The sequence below is a fragment of the Pristis pectinata genome, chromosome 5 (assembly GCF_009764475.1).
Source record: "Pristis pectinata isolate sPriPec2 chromosome 5, sPriPec2.1.pri, whole genome shotgun sequence".
Lineage (NCBI taxonomy): Eukaryota > Metazoa > Chordata > Chondrichthyes > Rhinopristiformes > Pristidae > Pristis > Pristis pectinata.
This window is the reverse complement of record NC_067409.1, coordinates 37,312,608-37,334,947: the sequence shown is the minus strand read 5'-3', so window position 1 is coordinate 37,334,947 and position 22,340 is coordinate 37,312,608. Positions and strand designations below refer to the sequence as shown.

The 22,340-nt window shown below is 41.1% G+C and overlaps 1 protein-coding gene across 1 annotated transcript in view; it reads left to right on the top strand.

Moving 5' to 3' along the window:
• Nucleotides 1-22,340, top strand: part of itga8 (integrin, alpha 8) — a 213,215-nt gene that overhangs the window by 41,959 nt on the left and 148,916 nt on the right. Inside the window, exons 12-13 of the mRNA XM_052015654.1 lie at nucleotides 9,204-9,409; nucleotides 11,560-11,751. Of these exons, the coding sequence (XP_051871614.1) occupies nucleotides 9,204-9,409; nucleotides 11,560-11,751 (398 nt within the window). The remainder of the gene's footprint in view (nucleotides 1-9,203; nucleotides 9,410-11,559; nucleotides 11,752-22,340) is intronic.

Below are 22,340 nucleotides of genomic sequence, written 5' to 3'. Positions count from 1 at the left end.
AGTCTGCCCCTCTGCCCATACAATGCCTCACCGCCTGGCCTATAACCAACTTCCCTTCTGAACCCACTCCCCTGCCAGCAATAGTTCTTCCTACTTTTTATTCTTTCTTCAAAAAATACCTTTCATTTCAGATCTTGCACAAGATTTGTAAAAGAGGAGCAAACAACATCCTTTCTCTTGATCCATCTTCCTTTCCAAATAATTATCCAGTGCTCCGTTAGCTGGTTAGTTTCCACTTTGATTGTTGCTTCTGGTGAAGTATTGACTTCTGTTTAACTCTGAATTCATGCTTGGCAAAGTGAAGTTCATTGTCCAGCAGTTTTGAAAAGTGGGAAATTGTTTCTTGAGAATGGAATTAGCCTTTGTGGTAAAGTATGGACTGTGGGAGGAGAAACCTGGAGGAATCTTCCCAGCACAAGTACAGAGAAGAAACCATAACCTGCAACAATCTGGAATGCACTGCCTTATTGGAACACATTGCCTGAGAGGGTGGTGGAGGGAGGTATTGAAAGATTTTAAATGGACCACTTTTGAGTGATCTCTTTGTCCTTCTGTTGATGCCCTATTATTGATTGATTCCTATTTCCCTTATTATTGATCCAACAACCAGCAGAAACAATTTAAAAGAGTATGTAATGTCATTTTGTAATTTAAAAAAAAATAGGTTTTAGACCCTTTGATGTCCCTGACTTGTTCACACTGCAAAGTTGCCCTGATAGATGCATGCTGTCAAGGCCAATTTTGCAAGGTAAAAGGCTGTTAGTTGTCAAGTACTTCTTCCTCTCTGGTGCCTTAACAAAACATTTTAAATCATCCTGTTTCTGTGTGTGTGAACTCAGAGTGGGTGTCACATATCCAGCTGGATAATAAACAGGAGTGTCGGAAGTCTCAATAATTTCAAGAAAAGAGAAAATGTCAAGAATTCTATAAAGATAGCATTTCCTGGAACTCCCCTTTTAACCAACATTGCTTTGTGAAATGCAGAAACGAGTTTATTTGATAAACATAAGATTAGATTATTGTGCAGACCAATGGAAGAAGTTTCACAGATAGACCCAAGATTTCCCCTGTGGTGGACCCAAGAGGCATTTCACTTTTATATATGGAAGAAATTGTTTTTAATCCCCAAGTAATACCAAACTGTGCTTTTCCTCATTGTTTGGAGAAAGGATACAGCTGTTGATGCAGATGTTTCCTATAAAGATTGAGGATAAAAATAGACCTAGAATTTTGTGATTAGTGTTATGGTTCTATATACATTGTGAGAAATGTTCTAAGGGAAAATGTACAGTTAATTCTTTGCTTCATACTCTTTGCATGTCACAGTCACCATATAGAAATATTTCATATTCTATATTTCAAACGTATTTAATTTATCTTAATGAGTGATGAGTTTCTGACTTCATTATGTACCCTATCATTTAAGTGTTCTATTCTCTTGCCTTTGCACCCACCCCTAATAAATCTTGGCCAACTCTCCCTTCTTTTGTCATTTTGCTGCTTTTGAGGATTTAGTGCATGAAAAGCCCAGCCTCTGAACAATCCTCAACCTTACCACTTACCTGTTTTCCTTTTCTACACTTCTCACCATCTGCTCAGTATTCACCTGCTCCCTGACAATGGAAACAGATTAATCCAATAGGATGAGCAGTGGATGCTCCAGCAATCAACTGGCAGAAACAGGGTGGATGAAATGTCCTACTGAGTATTCATTTCTTTGGATGTAATAGAATGATATCCAGCTCAATGCTAAAAGGGCCAAGATTATTGTCTTCAGCTCTATCGTTTTTGTTTCCCTCCTGGGCTTTCTTACACTAAACTAGATTACATGTAATTCTGGTGTTCTATTCAATACTGAAGTGAGCATTAAGAGCCTCATACAATCCATTGCAAAGAGCCCTGATATTCAGCTCTTTGACTTTACAGAATATCACCATTGCTTCATAGAGCAACAATTTCAGTGCTCCTTCAGAGTGGATTACATTCTTCCTCTTTAAATTTGCAACTTGTCCAAAACTCAGTTCCATCAATCAGATACTGAACAAAATTTTGTTTTTTCATAATGTCAGCTTTCACTGCCCTACACATACTCCCTGTCTCCTAAAATCATTCTTCTAATCCATGAATTCTGCGGGTAGAAGCAGCTCTCCCACCTCTCAGGTTATTCCATTATTTAGTTATGTCATGACTGAACTACACTTTACTTCCATTAACCTCCTTAGCTGTGTGTTACTCTTTGCTGTTATCTAATCAAACTTAGATTTGAAAAGGAAAATTGATGCAGGACCCACTGCCTTTTGGGAGAGAGAATGCCAGATTTCCAAGTGTGGAAGAAGTGCTTCCTGACTATACTCTTTACAGATGTAATTCTAATTTTAAGATTAAGTCTTCCCACTTGAATTCTACCACTAGACCCAAATATTTCCTGTGTTTACTGTGTGAAACTGTTAAATGCTTGTATCAAATTACTCTTCAACCTTTGAAACTCAAAAGAATATAGCCTATCTTCATAATTTAAAAGATACTTGGTCACTTACATGGATAGGAAAGGTTTAGAGGGATATGGGCCAAATGCAGGCAAATAGGACTAGCTCAGATGGGCATCTTGATCAGCATGGACCAGTTGGGCTGAATGGTCTGTTTCCGTGCTGTGTGACTCCATGACTCTAATTCTGGTATCAGTTGGGTGAATTTCACTGAACATCCACCAAAGGACAATTTAATTCCTGCAAATTGATACCCAGAACTGTAACCACTACTCCAGTTGGGATATGACTAAACCTCTGTGCAAGTGAAGCATCACTTCATAACTTTTGATTTCCAGCTACCTTAAGGTAAAAGCCAACAGTCCAGTGGCCTCTTTGATTTCTTTTTGTACTTAGTGCACAATTTTCATTCCATATTTTAAATATTTTGCAGAGCACAAAGATTGAAATATACACACGTGATTAAGACAGAAATGGAAAGATAAAGAAATCATAAAAAGAATACCAAAATTATTTCAAAGTTATGTATATTTTAAGATATTTCTTTGAGGGAATGATATTCAACATAGGCCAGAGAGTATTCTAAACAGCCTAAGCCAATAACTGACTTATGCCTGATATTTGTATTCAATCAATTCATGATATGGACATTATTGGAAGGAACAGCATTTATTGTCCATCCCTATTTATTCCAGGAGCAGTCTCACCAATAATGCCCTATACAGCTGTAACATGACGTCCCAACTCACGTACTCAGTGCCCTGTCCATTGAAGGCAAGCATGCCATATGCATTCTTCACCACTTTGTCTACCTATGTTGCTACTTTCAGGGAACTATGTCTTGTACCCCTAGGTCTCTCTGTTCTTTAACACTCTCCAGGGCCCTACCGTTTACTGTGTAAATTCTGCCCTAGTTTTACTTACTGAAATGCCTCACTTTGCACTTGTCTGAATTAAATTCTACCTGCTATTCCCTTTGCCTACTTTCCCAGTAAATCTAAATCCTATTGTAACCTTAGACAACCTTCTTCACTGTTCACCACACCACCAATTTTGGTGTCATCCACAAACTTACTAATTATTATCTGTATTCTCATCCAAACCAATAATATAGTTGACAAACAGCAGAGGACCCAGCTTCAATTGCTGCATCACACCCCTGGTCACAGGCCTCCAATCTGAAAAACAGCTCCTAACCACCACCCCCTTCTTCCATCAAGCTCACCCTGGATCCCATGTGATCTCACTTTCTGGACCAGTCTATCATGCAGGATTTTGTTAGACCTTGTCTAATCAGTGTTTTGTAAAGTTACAACATAATGTCCCAACTATTATATTCTATGCCCCGATCTATGAAGGCAAGAATGCCATATGCCTTCTTCACCACTCTATCTCCTTGCGTTGCCACTTCTGGGGAACTATGGACTTGAACCTCAAGACTCCTCTGTCTATCAACAGTCCTTAGCACTCTACCATTTAGTGTATATGTCCTACCCTGATCTGACTTCCAGAAATGCATGTCCTCACACTCTGTCAGGATTAAATTCCATCTGTTGACACTCTGCCCAACTTTCTGTCTGAACTAGATCCTGCCATAGCCCTAGAAAATTCTCCTCACTATCCACAGTACCACCAACTTTCCTGTCATTCGCAAACTTATTAATCATACTTCCTACATTCATTTCCAAGCTGTTCCTATATATCACAAACCACAAATTACAATCCCTGTCGTACAGACTACCAGGCAGAAAAACATCCTTCCGTCACCTCCCTCTGCCTTCTATCACCAAGCCAGCTTTGGATTCAAATAGCGAGCTCACTTTGGATCCCATAAGTTACGAGCATAGAACTCCTGCTTTTTAACCTTTTGCCCATCTCCCTAAATTCACTTTGCAAGGTCCCATCCTGTTTTCTACCTGGGTTCTACAGCCTTTGGCTGTTCTTCCTTCCCGCTCAGAAAGTTCTGTACCCGATCTGAGACGTCCTGACCCTGGCACCAAGAAGAGACCACTGGAATCTCACTCTTGGCCACAGAAATGCCTGTCTATTCCCTCACTAAAGAATCCCCCACCACCACTGTTCACCAAGACTTTTCCATCCCCTGCTGTGCATCAGAGCCCAGGGCAGTGTCACAGCCTTGGTTGCTATTGCTGCTTTCCTCTGAGAGGCCACCCCTCCCCAGTAGTGTCCAAAATATTTGAGAGGTGACTGACCACAGGGGCTCCTGCACCTGCCTGCCCTTCCTGGTGGACACTCATCTCCTCTCTCTCTGTACTTGCAGTGTGACCAACTTGCTAAATGTGACATGTTCCTCATCACAGATGCTCCATAGTGAGTCCAACCACAGCCCCAGCTGGTCTGTGTCGTCAGACAGGAGCTGTAGCTGGGTATGTTTCCCGGAGGTATAATCACCAGGGACTTTGGAAGTGTCCATGATCTCCTACATCCTGCAGGAGGAACATACTTACCACTGCCCAGTCCCTTCTACTGGGGAACAAAAAAGTTACCATGTTTAAGAGATATTTAGACAGGTGTGGAAGGATAACAGACCTAATGCTAGAAATGGGGTTAATGTAGATGGGCACAAAGGTTGGCGTGTTGCATATTTGTAAGTTAGTGCATGACGCAGACTTGCACCAATGATTCTCACAAGTTTCCAAAATGCCAGCTCAATCTTAAAACAGTTTTTGATGTGGTGTCCCAGCCCCCACAGGAAGGAACAGTGGAGGTGACACCCCAGTCTATTCACAAACTTCTGATAAATGTTGATTTTACGATAAGCCTGGGAACAGGATAGATTCCCACCATCCGACTTTGAAATTGCCACATGGTATTGAATTAACAATTCAAATGTGAATAAAACAAACTGTAGCAGACAATCAAACCAGACAGTTTATACTTCCACAGTATGCCACGCATGAGGTGCTTTGATGTATTTATTTATAACTGTTCCCTCAGAAAAATATCACAGAGATTATGTCAAAGCCTTTCAAATTAACAATTTCCTTTAACAAATTAGTCATTATTAAAGAATGAGGTGAGGCAGGAGAGAGGAAGGATTTCAACTCAGAAAATCCAGAAGTAGAATCAGTTTGGGAGGAGCTAAGGAACAGCAAGGGGCAGAAAACATAGTTGGGGGATATTTATAAGTCGTCAAATAGTTGTGATACTGGGGGGCATAGTAAACATCATGAAATTAGAAGTGTTTGTTATAATCACAGGGGACTTTAATCTGCATATGCATTGGCCAAAATCAAATTATTAGTAATAGTGTGGAGGATGAATTTGTGGAGTGTTAGAAATGGTATCTAGATCTGGTATTCTGTAATGAGAGAGGATTGACTGATGATCTGGTACTTAAGAGGCCTTTAGGGAATAGTGATCTCATCATGATAGAAGTTTTATAAGATTTGAACATGACTTAGATCAATCTGAAACTTTGGTTTTGAATCTGAATAAAGCAGTCTGTGAAGATATGAGTTTTGAGTTGGCTATGGTAAATTGGAAAACTATATTAAAAGGTATGACAGTAAACAAGCAATGGCTAACTTTTAAAGAGTACTACAATGTTTATCAAGTAATATATATTCCTTTGTGGCAAAAAAAAATCCAACAGGAAAAGTGGTCCCAACATGGCAATGAAGAGAATTTAAAAGTAGCATTAGGTCAAAGGAAAAGGCAAATAATGTTGCCCAAAAAAAAATTAGTTAAGCTGAGGATGGGAAAATTTCAGAATTTGGCAAAGGAGGACCAAGGCATTGAAAGAGAAAGTGAAAGCAGAATATTAGAGTAGTCTAGCAAGAAAAATAAAAACAGGCTATAAGAGCTTCTATGGCTTTGTAAAAAGGAAAAGATTACTTAGTTAAATGGATTCCCTACAGACTGAGACAAAGGAAATTATATTGAGGAATAAGGAAATATTTTGTCTTTCTTCACAGAAGACACAAAAAACTGTCCGGTTTAAGGGAGTGAATGAGGGACTTAAAGAAGTGAGCATTTGTGAAATAATGGGACTGAAATACAATCAATTCCTAGAACCTCATAATCTATATCCTGGAGGTATGAAGGGGGTGGCCTTGGAAGTAGTTGGTGCACTAGTTAACATTTTCCAACTTTCCGTATATTCTAAATACTTCCCACAGATTGGAAGGCAGCATGTAATCTGATGATTTAAGAAGAAGGAAAGAGGAAACAGAGAACCACAGCTCAGTTGGCCAGACATCAGGGAAAGGGAAGATATTACAATTTACTTTTAATGAAGCAGTAGAACACTTAGAAAATAATAATAGAGTGAATCTGGATTTATGAAAGGGAAATCATATTTGACAAACCTGTCAGTGTTTGTAGCAGAGAAGATAAGGGTGAACTAACTAGGGTAGGGCATTTGGACTTTTATATACTTCTAACAGGTCGCCCCTCAACCTCTGATGCTCCAGAACAAACAAGTTTCTCCAACCTCTCCTTATAGCTAACACACTCCAATCCAGGCAACATTCTGGCGAACCTCTTCTGCACCGTCTCCAAGGCCTCCAAATCTTTCCCATAGTGTGGCGATCAGAACTGCACACAATACAGGGGGTCCCCAGGTTATGGAAGACCAGACTTAAAATCTGACTTTATGCAAATTTTCCCAGACTCTGCTCTCAGGTATAGTACTCGAATCTCTTCACCAGGAAACGATTCTGAGATCACCCATAGAAAAAGCAAATGCCTTCTCCAAACTCTCCTTAATGTAAGACTTGTCTCCTTAAGACAAACTCCGAGCCAGCACTTGTGAGCATACACTTTCTTTTATTAAAGTTTTCCCTCTGATTAGCAGATCAGCATCTCCACTGTCCTCCCTCCCTCCCACTCCCCTCCCATCACTCCACCTGGGTTGTATTTGGACAAACATTTGTCACAGTTCACTTGCTGGTAACAGCTCCTATCACAGCTCCTATAGTCAGGGTCTGATTGCCCTATATAAGGAAGCATATACTTGTAATAGAGGGAGTGCAGCAAAGGTTCACCAGATTGATTCCTGGGTGGTGAGTTCTTCCTATGAGGAGAGATTAAGCAGACTGGGACAATGCTCTTTTAAGTTTAGAAGAATGAGAGGTGAACGAAATGTATAAAACTCTAATGGGCACATGCTGCTGCTGGAATCGGAGCAAAATAAGAGCTGCTGGGGGAACTCAGTGGGCCAGGCAGCATCTGTGGAGGAAACTGGACAGTCAATGCTTTGGGACGAGCAATCCAGATGAAGGGTCCTGACCCAAAGCATTGACTGTCCATTTCCCTCTAAATATTTGAATGGGGCTTAACAGGATAGATGGAGTGTCAGGAACCAGGGTCATAATTTTGAAATAAGCAGTCAGTCATTAAGGATTGAGATGAGGAGAAACTTCAGCCAGAAAATAGTGAATCTTCAGAACGGTCAAGAAGTCCAGTTGCTGAGAATATTCTTTAATGATTAAGGTGATCAAGGAATATGGGGTTAATGCTGGAAAGTGACACTAAGGGAATAGGTCAGCAGTGATCCTGCTGAAGGGGAAGCAGGCACAAAGGGACAAATGCCCCACACCTGCTTCTATTTCTTATGTTCTTATTTGAAAGCTGCTCCTTATCGTCTGCGGGAAAAATGGTCTAACGACTGTAAAAGTCTGGTTTTCTAATTCTGCATTTAGAAAACCTGGGATTATAAAATCCTTTAAAAAAAAATTATGAATTTGTCAAGAAAAAAGTATTTAAAAATGGAATCTATAAATTGAAAGTGCAGGATGTGGTATCCACTTCACGTTCCTCCACAGAGCAACGATTTGTTGCAGTGACTTGACCCTCCAGTCCAAATACTCACAGGTATGTTTCCCTCTGCACTTCAGAAAAGACCTCTGCTTGGGCTGTGTACTGTGGGGCTGGGAACCTGGCATGAACCCCCAGCCTCCACTGGTGTTCCCAGAGAATAAATCATCTGTGACTCAGTGTGCAAAAGCTGCTTGTCAGGGCTGATGTAGGATGAGCTGGGGTGAGTGGTGCAGCCACTGAGTGCTGAGATATGGGGCTCGGGGCTGCATCTTGGTTGGATGTTACGGGAACTGCTGTCTCCTTCTCCAAATTGTGCTTGTTGGCAAAGGGAAATCTCTGGGCCAGGGAGGTTAATGCAACCAAACAATGAGAGGGAGAGACAGCAGGGGATTGACAGCTTCATCAGCAGCTGTCAATCCCCTGCACAGGCTGCACTCACCACGATGGCCAGGATGCAGCACTGAGCCCTACATCTCAGCACTGAATGCAACACCCATTGGCCCCAGCGTGTCCAACACCAGCCCACATGGGCTGCCTCTCCACATTGAGCTGGGGGTGATTCATTTCTGAATTCACACCAGCTTCACATGGGCCAGCAGCAGGCAGCAGTGAGGAGACCAGAGGTTTGTGCCAGGTTCCTAGCCCAGCAGTGCTCTCAGTGATGCATCTCTAAGCGTATTAGAATTACAATGACCCCTCAGTGCCGATTCCACAAGCACTCTCGTTCCTGGGATCCCGTCCTCAGTTCTAAGTGAGGTACCAGTGTATGGCTAAACAGCTTTTTCTATTCGGCTGCATCTTGATATTGAAATGCATTCTTTCTGTAGCCATAATGTAGCTGCAGTTCTTTTGTACATCAAATGTTTTGCAGTTGAAATACACACAGTATTCTCACCCAGATCTTTCCATGTCTTTGAATTATGTATTTAACAGACTGGATGATGTGCTTGTTGGTGCTCCTCTTTTCATGGACCAGGAGTCTGATGGGAAGCTGAAGGAAGTTGGGCAGGTTTATCTGTACCTGCAGGAGGAAGAATTCCTCTTCAAGGATCCTCAGAGACTATTGGGAACTGAAGTATTTGGAAGATTTGGCAGTGCCATAGCACCTTTGGGGGATTTGAATCAAGATGGGTATAATGGTGTGTTCCCACAATCATAAGTCATGTGAACATAACTAATCTCTAGCACATTAAATGTGTCACTGGCCAACATTAAATGGCTTGATCTCGTATGCAATAAAATAATAGTCCAGGGCCCTTGTATGAAGTGTGCATTAGCCACATGTCTTTCCAGCTGTGAAAGAATTTCCAGCCCTTTGTTCTTTCTGAACACCTGATGTAGATTATATTATGTGAGCAAAGACATCTATGTATTTTCATTAAAGATGTTGAGAGGGAAATGTATTTTCTGTTAGGGTAAAGGTAGAAATATATAATACTGTGGAATAGGACTCACACCCATGCAAGTAAAGACTAATTATCATTAGAGTGAATAAGTATGAAATTGCAGGGAAACAGGAAGCATGTAATGTGGGTAAAAGAGGTTAGTGTAGATGGGCAAAAAGGTTAGCACAGACATGGTGGGCTGAAGGGCCTTTTCTGTGCTGTATGACTTTATGACTCTACGAGACTGTAAATCACAAGTAACAGTACACTGTTTTGACGTCATGCCCTGTGTAGTATAGCCAAGCTCTTTACATTGGAGAAACCAAACACAGATTGGGTGACTCTTGAAGAACACCTATGATCTCTCTGCAGGGATGACCATCAGCTTCAAGTTGCCTGTTACTTTAATTTTCCACCCCTACTCCTACTCTGATCACTCTGGCTTTGTTATTTACACTGTTCCAACAAAGCCTAATGTAAGCTCAATGAGCAGAGTCTCAGTTTCTGACAGTCCTCAGGACTCAACATTGAATTCAACAATTTCAGATAACCAGCCTTTCTGGATTATATCAGGATTGACCAGTTCTGATAAAAGGTCAGCGACCTGTAACCTTAAAAGTTTTGTTTTCTCTCCACAGATGCTGCCTGGTTTGTTGTTTTATTTTCAGTATTCTCCTTTATTTCAGATTTCCTTTATTTCTATTTCTTATAAATCCAGCATCTTTTTTCCTCTTTGTTCTGTCCTAATTCAAATCTTCTGTTTACAATTCCTCCAGAGAGATCAACTGCAATTAACAAACCTATTTCACGCTCTTTTGGTCTCCAGCCTATCACAGACATTCCCTTTATTCTCTCCACCTTCACCTCTGCAATTTAAATCATGCTTATTTTCTAACTTTTCTTAGATTTGATGAAAGGTCATTGACGTGTAATGTTAATTGTTTTTCTCTGTACATTTGCTGTCTGATCTGCTGAGCATTTTCAGCAACTCCTGTTTATGTTTCCAATGTGAACAGCATTTTTAAATCACTGTCCTGTTACTTATATTTTTCTTATAACTTAATCACCAATTGGATGCTGCCAAGTGAATTTCTGTGGGAATTTAAATGCAAGGATAAGAATTTTAAATGGGAAATTTGGGGTTCTGTGGGGGCAACATAGGTTAGCAAGCTCAGATGTACTGGGTGAGTGATACTTGGTACAGTTTCAGATACAATAGCAGAGCTTTAGAAAAGTTGAAGTTTACGAAAAATCAAAAATGGGAAGCATCTAAATAGTGGAGTGTGCAAATAACTGAAGCATGATGTGACGGTTTTAGGAGGAAGGACATGTTTGGGTAAGTTGATACTTTAGGCTAATCACAATTGCCATTCTAAACATATCGGTATCAGAAATGTTTTTATGTCAGAATTCATTTCATTACCTACAAACAGCAATAAATATTAAATAAATTATAAAAATTAAAAATATCTGTGACATCATAGAGAAACTGTAATTAGTTAATGGTATTAAAATTGGACTGGTGATGGTCAGTACTTTCTTCAGCTGTAAACAATCTGCTGGAGGAACTCAATGGATCGAGGAGCGTCCGTGGGGGGAAAAGAATTGTTGATGTTTCTTCCTGATGCAAGATTTCTACCCAAAACATAGACAATTCCTTCCCCCCCCATAGACGCTGCTCGACCTGCTGAGTTCCTCCAGCAGATTGTTTGTTGCTCCAGATTCCAGCATCTGCAGTCTCTTGTGTCTCTCCATATACAAACATGCTCTACAGGAATGCTGTTGACTCTTCTTTAAACATGGGATATCAGATGTCCTTGTATTTGCTGAAGATTATAGCTTTCATTTCCACCTTTTCATTATTAATGCTATTTTGTGTCTTTTTTTTTACTTTGCCCACATAGATATTGCAATTGGCACACCTTTTGGAGGTGAGGACAGAAAAGGCAAAGTTCTGATCTACAATGGCCAAAGTGCAGGGTTAAATTCCAAGCCATCACAGATCCTGGAGGGCTTATGGGCCTCTCAATCAATGCCTTCTGGATTTGGTTTTACTCTACGAGGAGGGTCAGACATAGACAGAAATGAGTACCCAGGTAAGAATTACCTTAACTTATATTTTAAATATTAGTAAAATATTGTTTGTCAGAGGATTATGTCCCATCAATATGATGGGATATCGATGACGATACCCATTTATAACTGTTAGAGAGTCTGCTGCTGAAGTATATGAGGTGTGCATTACATACAAATTATTAGATGACACATGGTCATTCAGCTCATTGGAAGCTGGTAAACAATTTCATTGTTATGCTGCTTACTTTGAGAGTATTTGGGCAGCATTCTGCACCACCCTGTGTTTTTTAATGATTGGAAGGGCTTGAATATCTCAGCATCCCTTTCATTTGTTTTTAGAGACTTTACTGGCAGTCAAAACCCTTTATCAGTGCCCTGCATGCGGCTGAATTTCTGATATTGGAGACTCTGCCTTTGCGAACTTAGCAACAATACACAAAGGTATTATAACTACATTAGACTGACAACGTCGCATTCCCAATTATTTATTTATACTGCAGCGGCAAAGCAATCCAATAGGCATATGATGTGGATCTCTTCATTCTTCAAGGAATAGAGCAAACAAATGAATTCATTAAATGCTGTTGCCTTATTCCAGCAAAGTTGTGAGTTGTAATACTGCTCATATGAAACTAACTTAAAATTGCTGCCTTTCCATTAAGTTTAACCTGCTTCATGGTGTTAGGGATTGTCCAGATAACTATGAACCATTAATACTGACCAAATTTAATTTGGTCCGCAGTTGTTCAGCTCAAGAAAATCACTTTTATAGAGTCATGGAGTTCTACGGCATAGAAACAGCCTCTTGGCCCACGGTGTCTATGCCGACTATCATACCTATCTGTACTAATCCCACTTACCTGCATTAATTCTGTATCTCTCTATGCCTTGCTCATTCAAGAACCACTTGAATACCTCTCAAATGATTTTAAATATTTTATTGTTCCTGCCTCCACCACCTCCTTTGGCAGCTCATTCCAGATACCAACGACTCTTTCTGTGAAAAAATTACCCCTCAGATTGCCTCTAAATCTCCTCCCTCTTACCTCAAACCTATGCTCTCTAGCTTTAGACACCCCAACCATGGGAAACAGACATTGGTTATCTATCCTATCTATGCCTCTCATAATTTTATATAGCTCTGTCACATCACCTGTCAGCCTCCTTTGCTGCAGGGAAAACAGACACAGACTTTTCCATCATTCCTGATAACCAAAGCCCTCCAATCCAGGTAACATCCATGTGAATCTTTTCTGCATCCTCTGTGGATTAATCACATCCTTCCTATAGTGTGGTGGCCAGAGGTGCACACAATACTCCAAGTGCACCCTAACCAACATTTTGTACAACTGCAACATGATGTTCTCCTATAACAGCACTGAAAGAGTTCCTTTGGCGTTGAAGCTTTGTCCAAGCACATTTAAAAAGATTAATGGAAGGGAATGATACCTTGCTGATGTGGATGCTATTGAACCACTTTTATTTTACTTGACTTTCTTAACTCAGGCATTGTTTTTACCATAATTATTACTGAATTCTGTGATGCCTTAAGCCTGGGACGCTTACGAATCCTGCATGTTTTTAAATTTCAAAGCTTTAATATTCATGATTGCATTTTACCTGTTACTTAATTTCCTTGGAAAGAAACTTCAGTGAAAACAGCTCAAATTATATGATTATAATCTGTCATTGGGTGTGGTGTGATTATTATAGCTAATACAGAATCAGAAGTACAATGGAAAGTTGTGTCCATGGTTTAATTTACAAAGACTTGTTTTGTTTTAACAAGCTTAATTTAAGGTGATTTTATACCATATCAGATTGTTGTTGAAATTGAATTTGTTCAGGAGCACAAACAGTTAATAATTTGTAGCCATTTGTCTTTCTGCAGTATTATGGATTCATAGTAGTTAAGCAAAAATACAGTCTTAACAAAACAAAGAAGGAAAAGATTTCTGGGTCAATGGCACCTCAAGTGCTTTACATTTGCCGTTAAAGTATAAAGCTGACAATATTGTGACAGCAAACAACAATCTGACTCTATTTGTAGTGGGTGAACCCTTGATAGAAACCAACTGGGATAGAAACCAACTACATAATTCACCACACAAAGATTTCCTGATATGCAGGACAGTGTAGTTCCTCAACGTAACTGGGGTAACAGAATTAAATCACAGAAGAACTGTACACGTTTAGGCCAGCAAACTGTAATGTACCAGCAGGCATTCAATCTACTGGTAGCAGAGTTGTAACAATCAAAACTTCATTCCACTGTTGTGTATCCCAAATGCACATTCTATACACAGCCCAAAAAATGCCATCATGAAGGAGCTAGTCCGGCATCTCAGAGTCCATAGTTCCCTGAAAGTGTCAGCACAAGTACATAGGGTGGTAAAGAAGGCGTACAGCATACTTGCTTTCATTGGTTGGGCATTGAGTATAAAAGTCGTGAAGTCATGTTGCAGCTGTATATAATGTTGATTAGGCCACATTTGGAGTACTGTGTGCAGTTCTGGTTACTGCATTACAGGAAGGATATGGAGACTTTGGAGAGGGTGCAGAAGAGGTTCACCAGGATGTTGCCTGGATTAGAGAGTATTAGCTATAAGGAGAGGTCGGACAAACTTGGATTGTTTTCTCTGGAGCGTCAGAGGCTGAGAAGTATGTAAAATTATGAGAGGCAGAGATTGGTATTGGTTTATTATTGTCGCTTGTACTGAGATACAGTGAAAAACTTGCCTTGCATACCGTTCATTCATTACGCAGTGCAGAATCATTGAGTTAGTACAGAGTGCATTGGGGTAGTACAGGGTAAAAACAATAACAGAATACAGAGTGAAGTGTCACAGATACAGGGAAGTGCATTGTAGGTAGACAGTAAGGTGCAAAGTCAAATGAAGTAGATTGTGAGGTCAAGAGTCAGATGGAGTAAATAGAGTCTTTTTCCCATGTCAAATTCTAGAAGGTATAGGTTTAAGGTGACGGGGAAAGTTTAAAGGAAATTTAGGAGGCAAGTGTTTACACAGAGAGCAGTAGATGCCTGGAACACACTGCCAGGGGAGGTGGTGGAAGCAGATACCATAACAATATTTAAGAGGCATTTAGACAGGCACATGAACAGGCAGGTGAGATTAGTTTAATTTGACATCATGGTCGGCACAAACACTGTGGGCCAAAGGGCCTGTTCCGGTGCAGTACTATTCCATGAATATGAAGAAAAGGCTTTGAAAAAATTTTCTATTGCAGTCGCTGTGAAATTTTCCCACTTAGTTCCTGGCTACATTTTTATGAAATTCAGTCCAGCAACAGCTTTCTTTCCAGCTGCGTCTAGGTAGAGAGTAACTAATCCGAAAAAATACAAAAGTATTCTTCACTTTCATCTTTCCATATGTTCACATAAACACATCATGATTTGCAATTAAATTGGAATAAATGGTTATAACATAACTTTTAGCCCAATACAGGAAATTATACAAAGTAGTCCCTAGAAAAAGCCATAAAGGAGACTGTGAAACCTGCATTGCTCTCGTCTAGAAATCCAGTGTGAATCATAATATTTGACGCCAGTGGTTTCTTTCCATTAACAAAAGTAACCACAGCTTTTTAATTTATTTTTATTGTCATTCAATCTAGTTTCCTCTATTGGAAAAGTTTGCCTACACTACAAGAGGGACTGTGGTTCAAAAGTTCTTAATTGGCTGCAAAGTGCGTTGGGATATCCTGAGGATGTGAGAAGTGTAATATAAATGTGAAGATTTAAATCTAAATTTAGTTTTATATAATTGCATTTTTCTTAGTTTCTTGTAGGATTCTCAGTCAGTAACAAACTCTCAATGTGTTTGTAATAGTTTTTAATCCTTGTCATCATCCATTCATTAACAATATTAGCTGCATGATGCCCATCATCAGCAAAGATAGATGGGGTTAAGTTTCCCCAATTCAGATAATGAATAGTAAGAATGAATTGCACTTGCAGCTTTTACAGTTTCTGGGTGCCCAGAACACAGCACAGTCAGTGAGGTACTTTTGAACTGATGTCATGGTCATAATGTTGGAAACCTGGCAGTGAAATCACTTGGAATGAAACAGAGAACTTTATATGCAGCGAGTCTCCACAGAGAATAATGTAAGAGTGATCTGATAATCTGCTTGTATGTGTTGGCTGAGGGATATCTATCAGCACTAGAGAGAACTCTCAATGTTCTTTGAAGAACTGCAAAGGATGTTTACGTCCACCTAGGAGGGCAGGTGAGGTAACCATCTCATCTGAATGACATCTTCTCCAACACTGAAGCAGTTTCATAAGGAGAATGGTCCAAGCCTTTGTGCTCAGTTAGAATTATGAGGATGTTTCCGAGACTTGAGGGACTAAGTTATAGTGAGAGAGTTTGAGCAGGATCGGACTTTATTCATTGGAGTGTAGGAGAATAAAGGGTGATCTTATAGAGGTGTATAAAATCATGAGGGGCATAGATAGGGTAAGTGCATACAGTCTTTCTCCCAGGGTTGGGGAATCATGAACTAGAGGGCATAGGTTCAAGGAAAGATTTGATGGAAACCTGAAGGACAACTTTTTCACCCAGAGGATGGTCGGTATATGGAATGAGCTGCCAGAGGAAGTGGTTGAGACAAGTACATTAACAACATTCAACAGGCACTTAGACAGGTACATGGATAGGAAAGGTTTAGAAGGATATGGGATAAATACGGGCAAATGGAACTAGTTTAGATGGGCATCTTGGTCAGCAAGGACCAGTTGGGCCAAAGGGCCCATTTCCATGCTGTAAAACTTTACCTCGGATAGGAATGTGCAGATAAATAAAATATTCAAATACTTCCATTAATAAAGTCTCATATCATATTCTTTGAATGCTTGCACAATTAGTTCTTCTTCCAAGTTGGTGAATGATGGGTTAGTAAATGCAGCTGTTCTACACCAGCAACACTGCACAGACAATAATGGTCTCCAGTAATGGTCTCCAGTGAGAACTTACTGGAAAACACTGGTAATCCACACAGAACCTCGAGCATTTCTCATGTAACTGCAACTAAATATGGGACTCCCACACACCCTCACAGAGGCAGAAGTCCCAAGTTTGCTGGTTGAATTTAGACAGTGATCACTTGACTATGTTCTAATATTGGACTCTAAACACTGCCCATCAGTTACGCTGGAGAATGTTGCTGGTAAACCTTTGCCAAGTTAGACCTGGGCGAGGAAGAGTGAGCCCTTTACTTCCATGGAGAGGAGGAAATCCTGTGAAGGATATGGGCCACTAAAGTATTTTGTGCATTATTTAATAATTGAAATATTTTCTGATGTTTTTAATTGCTATGAAACGCGTTAATATGATTTAATTTTTTTCAGACAATTTTAATATGATTTAATTGTTTGATATTTTTAAATAGATTCTCATGTTTCTGAATAACAGAAACATTCAAACTTCGCTGTTTTGACTTGTCTAAGTCATGGAGTATAGCTTAACTGGCTGTCAATATTAAATTCAATCTTTCATTGGGGAGGGCTGCTTCTGGCAAAACCCCTCCCCAACCCCTTCCACCACCCACCATGTGACAGCCTCACCGTGAAAGACTCTACCCTTTCATAGGGCCATCCATTTTGGGTGGCTTTAAGCAGCAAGTCAACTTCAGGGAATCTGGGACTGGTAAATTTGTGCAGAAGTCAGCAGTGAGTGCAAGGGGCTTGCTGTTGCCAGAAAGTTCTGTCCCTTTGAGATGTATGGTAAATTAATCTATATTTGAAGCAGAATTGTTGACTAAAATACTGGGAGAGCTGCCAGTACTATTTTGAATAGTGTTCTGGGATCTATAACATCTACCTGAACCACTTGAGCAGGCAGCCAGGAGCTTGGCTTTGCTGCTCAACTGAGGAATGATCAGTTTGAGTGTTATTACAGACCCTAGATAGTCATCAGACGATTGCTTCACTCCAGCCTGTCCTCCGTTGCTTGGAATGAGGCTCTGTAGGTTTTGCCTTTGTTTTGTATGTGCAGAATTTGCATTTATTGTGTGCTTTTTACATCCCTGTTAGGATATTCCAAAACATTTTGAAGCTAATGAAATAATACTTTTGAAATGTAATCATAATTGCAGTGTAGGAAATGGAGAGGCCAATTTGCACGAAGCAAGGTCCCATGAACAGCAGTGTGAGCACTATTGGTATTGGTTTATTATTGTCACTTGTACCAAGATACAGTGAAAAGCTTGTCTTACAAACCGATCGTACAGGTCAATTCATTACACAGTGCAGTTACATTGAGTTAGTACAAAATGCATTGATGTAGTACAGGTAAAAAACAGTAACAGTACAGAGTAAAGTGTCACAGCTACAGAGAAAGTGCAGTGCAATAAGGTGCAAGGTTACAACAAGGTAGATCGTGAGGTCATAGTCCATCTCATTGTACAAGGGAACAGTTCAATAGTCTTGTCACAGTGGGGTAGAAGCTGTCCTTAAGTCTGGCGGTACGTGCCCTCAGGCTCCTGTATCTCCTACCCGATGGAAGAGGAGAGAAGAGAGAATGTCCCGGGTGGGTGGGGTCTTTGATTATGCTGGCTGCTTTGCCAAGGCAGCGAGAGGTAAAGACAAGAGTCCAAGGAGGGCAGGCTGGTGTCCGTGATGTGTTGGGCTGTGTCCACAACTCTCTGCAGCTTCTTGCGGTCCTGGGCAGAGCAGTTGCCGTACCAAGCCGTGATACATCCAGATAGGATGCTTTCTATGGTGCATCGGTAAAAGTTGTTGAGAGTCAAAGGGGACAAACCAAATTTCTTTAGCCTCCTGAGGAAGTAGAGGCGCTGGTGAGCTTTCTTGGCCGTGGCATCTATGTGATTTGACCAGGACAGGCTGTTGGTGATGTTTACACCCAGGAACTTGAAGAACTCAGCCCTCTCGACCTCAGCACCGTTGATGTAGACAGGTGCATGTACACCGCCCCCTTTCCTGAAGTCAATGACCAGCTCTTTTGTTTTGTTGTCATGACACTATTCCACTAAGCTCTCTATCTTCTTCCTGTACTCCGACTCATCGCTGTTTGAGTTACAGCCTACAATGGTGGTATCATCTGCAAACTTGTAGATGGAGTTAGAGCAGAATCTGGCCACACAGTCATGAGTGTATAGGGAGTAGAGTAGAGGGCTGAGGACACAGCCTTGTGGGGCACCAGTGTTAAGAATAATCGTGTCGAAGGTATTGCTGCCAATCTTCACTGATTGTGGTCTGTTTGTTAGGAAGTCAAGGATCCAGTTACAGAGGGAGGTGTTGAGTCCAAGGTCTTGGAGTTTGATGACAAGCTTGCTTGGAATTATTGTATTGAAGACAGAGCTGTAGTCAATAAACAATAGTCTAACATATGTGCCTTTACTGTCCAGATGCTCCAGAGCTGAGTGTAGGGCCAGGGAGGTGGCATCCGCTGTAGTCCTGTTTCGCCGGTAGGCGAATTGCAATGGGTCCAGGTTGTCTGGTCGTCTGGAGCTGAAGCATGCCAACCTCTCAAAGCACTTCATGATGGTGGATGTCAGAGCCACTGGTCGGTAGTCATTGAGGCATGTTACCTTGCTTTTCTTTGGTACCGGGATGATAGTGATCTTCTTAAAACAGGAGGGAACCCAAGATTGAAGCAGAGATAGGTTGAATATGTCCACAAATACTACTTCCAGCTGATCAGCACAAGATCTGAGCACACGGCCCAGGACACCATCTGGGCCAGGTGCTTTCCTTGTGTTCATTCTCTGGAAGACTGATCTTACATCCTCCACTATGATCACAGGTTCAGCTGTGTTGGTGGCTATCAGGGTGGATGGTGACAATCCACTTCCCTTTTGTTCAAAACGTGCATAGAATGCGTTAAGTTCATCAGGAAGGTATGCGCTATTGTTAGCTATGTAGCCCGACTTCGTCTTGTAGCCTAGATTATGGACTAGAAATTCTTGTGTGCAGCACAGTTGATTCTCAGTGACATGTGTATTCTCGATTAGAACACCTTGTAACCCTTACAGGGTCAAATTATGCCACTCCAGAAATTCAGCCAGGTAAATCTAATCACCAATTGCTTTTGAGGCAATATGAGGTCTATGTAATTCTGCATTAAAAAGCTCTTTAGATCATTGTTTTTCTCAGGACTGCCTGTCTTGGAGCAGTCTTAGAACAGCTACATCTGATCTCTAAGCAGGTTCCAGCATGTTCCCATTCTTACCTCCTCCCTTTTAGCCTTCACACCCCATACGGTACTGATATCCCCACCAACTGGCTCCCTCAGTACTTCTAGGGAGAGGTCCTGACTGCTTACACTGAGCTCGTAATTGAAGCCCCAATTTCTCCGAAATCACCCTCCATTTCTGGCCCCATCTGGATCATGGGTTAGACTAACACTGAGATCCATATCCCTCTTTGATTGAGGGCTCCATTTCAACTCCTAACACTGGCCCTCCCTCCCTTGTGAACCCCTGAACCCAGTCCTAGATTTACCTGAGGTTTCATTTTGAGGGCTACACAATGGCATGCACAGCAAAGGAAACTGTGTTAGGGGCATTTAGTAGTGTCTGATGCCTTGGGCTTTGGCATTTCTAAATTCTCTTGAAGCAGACTTGCAAAAGGAATGGTTGTTGGTTCACTATGCAATCTCCCTTTATTGTGATTCTCTGGTGAAAATGAATTTCCAGGGCTACCTGTTATAGTAAAGTTGATGGAGGATAAAGATTGGCCACGGAACTGGGAATTACTACCGTGCTTTTCCTCAAAGTAGTAACATGGGATCTTCTACATCAACCTGAGGGAGCAGACAGAACCTCAGTTAGCATCCAGTCTGAATGCATGCTCCTTCAACATTGCAGCCCTCTGTCGGTCCTGCTGAAGAGAATCAGCCAAGTCTTTTGTCCTCAAATAACCTAGGTAGCAATGGGAAAATTGACGTCTCAGTTCAAAGTTTCTACTGTTTTATATACCAGCTTCATATGTGCCATTCTGTGTGGCCTATCTGGTGATCACTTAATAACAAGGTAAGCAGATGCCAAGTGTGGCTAAAAACTTCTGTTTGTTTCATAAGTGAAAACAGGAAATGCTGGAAGCACTCAGTCATGCAGCAACTGTGGAAAGATAAATGGAGTTAACATTTCAGGTCTGAGGCCCTTTGACAGAGATTCTAGGTTTGGCTGCCCCTCATTCTCCACCTGCTTCATAGTGTTGGTGACTGAGTTGGGCTTAGATGAATCTCTCTCACTCTGGGACAACACCTTGGGCATAAAAGGTCAGAGTTATGTACCTGTTACCCAGAACTGGTACATAACTATGACAGGTCATGTAGCCCTCTTCTCTCAGCTCCTGCACCTTGTAGCTTGGTAGCCAGTGGGGGCAGAGGGGTTGTCTCGTTTTTAACTCACTGGTAGAAAAGGAGGATACACAACATTTAACATCTGCAGGGAATGTCCAAAACAATACTTGAGGAAGTGAATGGTGTCCAGCATCCAAGAGTGGGGTGGATGGGGATCTGTATGTTAGTTTTGTAGGACTGGATCCTGACATCTAAGTAAACCAGTGGGGTGGGATGGGAAGGGTGTTGTCAGTGTCTGAAGTCAAAAGCAACATGGGGAGCCTAACGTAGACTGAAGGTGAGATTGTATAGGGCTTTATTTTTTTTTGTTAATGCACATGCTTAATGTGATGAGTTAATACTTCAAATTATAATTGAATTAATTGAGAGATGGGATTTAAACAATGGTAGATTGGGAATGTATTTGCAAATCAGAATAGTGAGTGACTAGCAGTACCCACACATCTGTTACCCTTGTCCTTCTGGGTAGTAGAGGTTACAGATTTGAGAGGTTCTGAAAAAGAAGTCTTAGCATGTAACTGCCAAATATTATGGAGATGGTACTTTCCGCAGCCAATCTTAGTTGGTGGCAGAAGGAGTGAATGCATAAGGTAGTGGATTTGGTGCCAATCAAATGGGCTACTTTGCTCTGGATAGCATTGAGCTTCTTGAGTATTGTCAGAGCTGCAGTCAACCAGACAAGTGGAGAGTATTCTATCACACTCCTGACATCCCCCTGCAGATGATGGAAAGGCTTTGGGGAATAGGAGGGAGAGTGTTATAATATGGGGGGGAATCTTTCTCCCTAATTGTTTCCTGTCTAAAATACTCTCCATGGTTGCAGTCAATAGAACAATCTGAACTAAAGCTGGAAGATAGTTTCCATTATACTATGGATCTCTAAAAATAACTCTTCCTGTGCAATCACCTTAATAGATGAAATGGCTCAAAAGAAAGAAAAAGCAGTAATTTGCCAGCTGAGCTGAATTCTGACGAGCAACCCATATGTACACAGCACCCTCATTCTTCTCTCTTTTGGCTGGCTGCCTAATATCCCTGCATCAGTGAATTATATGAGGACAGTGTTGTATGTAAGACCAGAGCACTCCAGCGGATGTGAGTGACAGCACCTCCACCATGCAGCAAAGTCATAGCCCGAGTTTTTTTTTCGCATTGGAAGAGACTGGATCACCCTAACACTGTTTGTGAAAGACACATAAGGGACAAAAAAGCCTTCAGCTGAGAGGCTCACAGAATAATGGTTTCAAACATGTTAATGTAGCACC